Below are 6,000 nucleotides of genomic sequence, written 5' to 3'. Positions count from 1 at the left end.
GGGGGTTGTTGTTGCTGTTGTTGTTTGTTTGTTTTTTTCTCTCTGCTCCTTCCCCTTCTTAGTTATTCAAACAGCTTTGTGTTATTAAAGATCCATATGTCTCAGACCCATGGAATTCTCAAAAAAGTTTCATTTTGTGTCCTCAAAGAGTTTTGCGTCTGATTGGAGAGACAAGAAAACTCCAGAAAGAATCATTTCAATTTTGGACTAGTGGCACCATGGGAGCTTCCCATTGAGAGGGACCTAAGCTAACCTTGGCAGGATGGGCAGGCTTCGAAAAGAGCTTATAGACTCTTCCAGAGTAGGAGACCCTCATGGAAGGAGATGGGAATTTACTTACCCCTGTTTGAGGATGTCTCTGCTTGTAGCAAAATCCATTTTAGAGTCTATGAGGATTGTCAGGACTTTCCTCCTTAACCATCCCCCGTCCCAAATGATAAGCACCCAGCTCTAGAATTTGGATTGTTGAGTTGGAAGGTAAGTGTGGCATCTGTATGAGTGATCAAATTACATAGAATCAAACATACAAATGGGTGTATGTAAAACTGGCAAACATTGAATAATATGAGTGGATTAATATCAGTGTCAGTTTCCTGATTGTGATATTATGCTGTGATTATGTAAGATGTTACCATTGAGATGAAGACTATTTGAGATCTCTCTGTATTATTTCTTATAATCATATGGATCATTAGTTGTTACAAAATTAAAAGTTAAAAAATGTGGGTGTGGAGTGCTAGACCATCCAGGGAAGGACCAAGAAAGAAACATGTCTAGGAAGTCATGGGAAGAAAGCAGGTGGCACTGAGGAAAGTCAGCAGTGCAGATGCCTCAGAAACTCTTGGAGAAGCTGAGAGCTAAAAAAGGAGCTGATTTATTTCCCAGTGGTGTTTGGCCATGGGTTTTGCCAGAACACTTTGGGCAGAGTGGTTAGTATAGCCAGATAGATCACTCAGAGACTTGAGACAGATCCCTCTTGTGGGGCTGGTGAGAGATGGAGTGCTGTAGGCCATACTTGAGGGCCCATGGTACAGGGATATGATTGTAGGACCATGGAGTCTGAAGTATGAGTCAGGTGAAGATGAAGGGAAAGGTGAGATGAGGATGAAAAAGAGTAGGGCCTTGAAATCTGACAGTTCTGAATTTTAACTTCATTTGATAGACAAGCAAATGAAAGTTAAGGGATTTTCTCAAGACTGTACAAGTCAGAAATAATGGAGGTGGGATTCGAGTCTAAGACTTAATGATCATTTTCCTGAAATAAATTTTTCACTGAGATTTTTGTCATAGGCTAAAGACTCTTGTTTTGAGTTATTCTGGTTGTGGTAAACTTCTGTTATCCATCTTTTTTTTTTTTTTTTCTGTACCAGGGATTGAACCCAGGGCCTTTTACCACTAAGTCACATCCCGAGCCCTGTTTATGTTTTATTTAGAGACAGGGTCTTGCTAAGTTGCTTAGGGCCTCACTAAGTTGCTGAGATTGGCTTTGAACTTGAAATCCTCCTGAGCTGCTGGAATTTACTGGTGTGTGCCACTGTACTCAACTCACCTTCCATTTTCTTAATCATTTAATTGTCTTTTCCTGGAATTCCACTGTCTGTTAGCTGTAATATCTTCTTGAAATTTTCCCCACAATTATAAATTCAAACCATATTTATATTAAGTAATCAGAATAACTCTTGATCCATTTCTTTTGCTGTTTCCTCTTTTGCAATCCATGTCTTACAAGAAATTAACTTACTTTTTCCTGAAGTTATTGACATTTATCCCACATGGCTGTCTCTAAAACAGGTTCACTACTCAATATGACTTGTTTCTTGAAAATAGCAAAAGATTAATAGGTTAGTGAAAAAGGAAAAACCTAAAAATGCACTCTGATTTTGATACCATTTTCCTTTCTATGCACAACACTCCTTGACTTGAATATTCATTCTCCAGAAGACTTCAGGATCTTATGCACCTGTTCCCAACATAGTTCTATGGTACTAAAACTAATTGCTCAAACTTCTATGACAAAAGAATTTTTAAAATTTACTAGCAATTTAACTAAGTAAAAAACAAGATGCTTAAAAACAATATTGGTATGCACAAGCACTCTTGCTAAGTGGGTACATCTTGTTAAGAGTGAAGAGGATAAATAAAGGTAGTAGATTTTAGGTTAAATAAAATGTGCTCATTTATTTCACTCATTGTCACAATTTGTCATTCATTACAAAACTATTTGAATTAGATAATGTCTCTGATAAGCAATATTATATTTTTATCTGTTATTTTTTATGATTCTTTCTTAGACTATTATCTAATACTAGGTATATTTACTACTTTAAAAGAAAGATACAAGGAGACATGGTAAAGCTATCAATAGTAGACTTGTTTGCTCAGATTGCTCATCACTTATACCTAATTACTTAAAAGAGAAGGGATTGGAGGGGTTTCAAAAAATGAAATTTAAAGGATAACCTAAAATACTACTCTTATATTTCATCCATAAGTTTAGGAAAATAAAATAAAGATATTTGAACTCTATTTTTTAATAATTTGTGGAAGTCATGAACTTGTTTTTTCATTAACCGTCCAACTTTTTTCTTTGTTTTTCAAAGAACCTACAGGCAGTGCAGTAAGTTATTGTTATTTCATAAAATATTCCCTTTCTTCAGTTTTCAGTATCAGAGCTATTTTAGATTTTTATTGGATGTGTCATTGTGTCATGGTTTATAACCTGATCAGTGTGACTCCAGGTTAATTTCCCATTACAGAATTCAAATACATTCATAGAATACACATTTATATTTACCTTAAATTGGAAGCATAACCTATGTAAGTAAAGGTAGAAGAAAGGTGACTTTCTAATTGTTATTTTCTACCTTGGGCCTTTATCAAATTAGACCTTTATTGGTGAGAGTTTTATGCCCGTTCTGCCATGCAAATATGTGTGAAGTAATTTGCATTATGAACTCACCAACTCTTGGCTAGCTTCATGTTTGCTCTTTGGGGCATTAACATTTCTTAGCTTGAGTGTTAAATCTGGGCCTTAAATTTCTTAGTTGTGTGGAAATCATATTCACTTCTCCCAGGGTTTGGGAGAGAAAGTTTAGTTTCAGAGAGAAATATAGATGACTTCCTTTGCTTCTAAAAAAAAAAATGAGTGTTTTGATATGAAAATTTATTTTCCATTATTGAATACATATTTCTTATTCATTATTAAAAAAAAAAACAAGAAATCCAAGAAAACTCAAGATGATCTTACTCTCCTCAGTCATTACCCAGAATTTCTTAGATTGGGGGATTTGATTTTTTTACCTCCCTTACGTTTCATACATCATAAAACTGATGTATCATAAATAAGTCAATTAGATTTTAATTTCTAAGGAGGAGGGTATGCAGCATTAAAATATTTACATTTACTTAGGTTTGATTAATATTTGTTTTTTTCATATTTCCTAAAACTTCAAGCTCAAGTTATAAACCTTAGTTTATTTAAATATCTAGATTTTTTTTTCGGTTAAAATTAGCGGTTTCATTTTCACTTGTTCTTAGATTAAAGCATATTGCTTTCATAAATTTGACAGATTGAAATTTCCATAATTACTTTTAAGTTTAAATCATCATTTCAATTCATGTAGATTTAGTTTATCTGCTTCTTCCTCCATATGCTTTATTTTACAAGACCCCCTTACACTATTGTTGTCAAAGTCTTTGTATACTTTGTAAGTATTAAAAAATTTACAAATCAGTTGCTTTTGAGCATTTAATCTTCAACCAAAAATTTAGTTAAAGTCTTCTAAGTTTCTCCATGATTCATTAGTATGTCAGATTCTCTTAAATATTTAAAATGCTCTAACAACTAAACATAAATTGTCACAATAATTATTAAGCCAATTGCTTTGAATATATTTAAGCAGTCACAAATTTGATTAATTTCCTTTCCAGGTCTACATCCACCCCATCAAGGGAAGCAAGTTACCTCCCTAAGCTACTCTCCAGCCCCTAGCTGCCCCTGACTCTGAATTTTGTCCTTACCAGAGCTCTTTGAACTATGAGCTCCTTGGGTTTTGTTTTGTTATTGTGGTGTTGAGAATCAAACCATGGGCCTCAGGTATGCTAGGCAAGTGTTCAACTACTGAACTATACCCCCAAAACTGACAACTCTTTAAGGAAAAGGACATTTTGCTTTTTCTAGTCCTATGTCTACAGAATTTTTAACATCCCTTTCAGAATGAGTTCCTCCTGTAAATTGGTTTTTTAGTAGTCCATTTGAGTTATGCTTTTAAATTAAAATAGAATTGTTTAAAATAAATAGTTGAGGGCTGGGGATGTGACTCAGTATCATATCAGTGCCTGGTATGCCCAAGACTCTGGGTTCAATGCCCATACCAAAAAATAATAAAATAAAATTTAAAAGTTGAAGCAAAGTCCTAGACTAAACCAACAAACACCGAAACCTGGTGGCATTCAGTTTTAATCTTCACTGTCTGTTCATTCTTGGCTGTTCACAGAGAAAAGGCGAAGAAGTGTGGAACTGATCCCTCTGACTGCCCGAATGGTGATGGCCCACCTGGTGAACCACCTGGGTCACTACCCTCTGAGCGGAGGCCCAGCTGTGCTGCATAGCCTTGTCAGTGAGAACCACGACAATGCCCACGTGGAAGGCACTGAGCTGTCTTCTGAGGTGTTCAGGAGCCCCAACCTGCAGCTGTTTGTGTTTAATGACAGTACCCTCATTTCCTACCTTCAGACACCTGCAGAAGGACCTGGGGGTGCCCTCTCAGATGTGAGAGTTATTGTGAGGGATATATCAGGGAAGTACTCTTGGGATGGAAAAGTTTTATATGGGCCTCTGGAGGGACGCTTAGCACCCAATGGAAGAAATCCCTTATTTCTAATTTCGGGCCACCATCATCACACATTTGGACCTCAGAAAGATCATTCCCAAATCGAAGAAGGAGATGATGTCCTTGACAAACTACTTGAAAACATTGGCCACACTAGTCCCGAATGCCTTTTACCATCACAGCTAAATCTAAATGAGCCCTCCCCACCCCCATATGGCATGAACCGTGAGCAAGAAAAGGAAATCATTGAGGTCATTTTGCGCCAGAGTGCACAGGAAGACGAATATGTTCAGAGGTGTAACTCTGATTCTTCAATGAAAGTTACCAGCCAAGGGCAACCCTCGCCAGTGGAGCCCCGAGGGCCTTTTTATTTCTGCAGGTTGTTACTCGATGATTTGGGAATGAATTCTTGGGATAGAAGGTAACAATACATGCTAGTCCTTAAATTATCTTTTTCAAATAATTTTTCTTTTTTTTATCAACTTAGGGTCAGGGAAGAAGAAAATAAAAATGGAGATTTTTTTCACTATTTCAACATTATTTTGATAATGATAATAATTAAAATTTATTTTGGCTGCTAAATTAAAGCCAGAAATGGAACTAATTATGCTGTACTAATGCACACATTGAATTCTAAATACCTATTGAATGTTTTAGAGTTTGAAGTATTTCCTTTGTGTATATGTTTTATTTACTTACTTCTCTGGCCATTATCATTTCTACTTTAATGAAGATGTAAATGGCAGATACGCCTTAGATCTGATGAGGGAGGTGGGTGTAATGAAACTTTGATGAAGCATAGAGTGGCCCAGGAGTTCAAGAGGAATGATTTAGTCCAGTGGGAAGTATGGGACAGTGGAGAAGACCTCAGGGAAGAGGATAGATTTGACTGGATCCCGATAGTGGAGTACAGTTTTTAAAGAAATAAGTGTTATGCAGAAATTTGTAGCAGAGCTGACTGAAAATACAGAACAAGGCCACACTCAATTTATCAGAGTCATCCAGTGTCACTGGACAGTAATGAGATGCAGTGGGATTTTTATGCCTTGACATATGAAGGCGAATGGACTTGATTCTATCACAGATATTTAGTGAAATGAGGTAGCAGATGGATGGATGATAGATAGGTTTGTTAACTAACTCAAATGCAGCAAAATTGACCATTGAT

The 6,000-nt window shown here is 36.2% G+C and overlaps 1 protein-coding gene across 1 annotated transcript in view; it reads left to right on the top strand.

The window, feature by feature from the left end:
* Positions 1-6,000, top strand: part of Ralgapa2 (Ral GTPase activating protein catalytic subunit alpha 2) — a 293,361-nt gene that overhangs the window by 165,672 nt on the left and 121,689 nt on the right. The window contains exon 33 of the mRNA XM_048811857.1: positions 4,497-5,253. Within this exon, the coding sequence (XP_048667814.1) occupies positions 4,497-5,253 (757 nt within the window). The remainder of the gene's footprint in view (positions 1-4,496; positions 5,254-6,000) is intronic.

Source organism: Marmota marmota, unplaced genomic scaffold, assembly GCF_001458135.2.
Source record: "Marmota marmota marmota unplaced genomic scaffold, marMar, whole genome shotgun sequence".
Lineage (NCBI taxonomy): Eukaryota > Metazoa > Chordata > Mammalia > Rodentia > Sciuridae > Marmota > Marmota marmota.
Note: the sequence above shows the minus strand (reverse complement) of the source record. Positions and strands in the feature narration are given on the sequence as shown.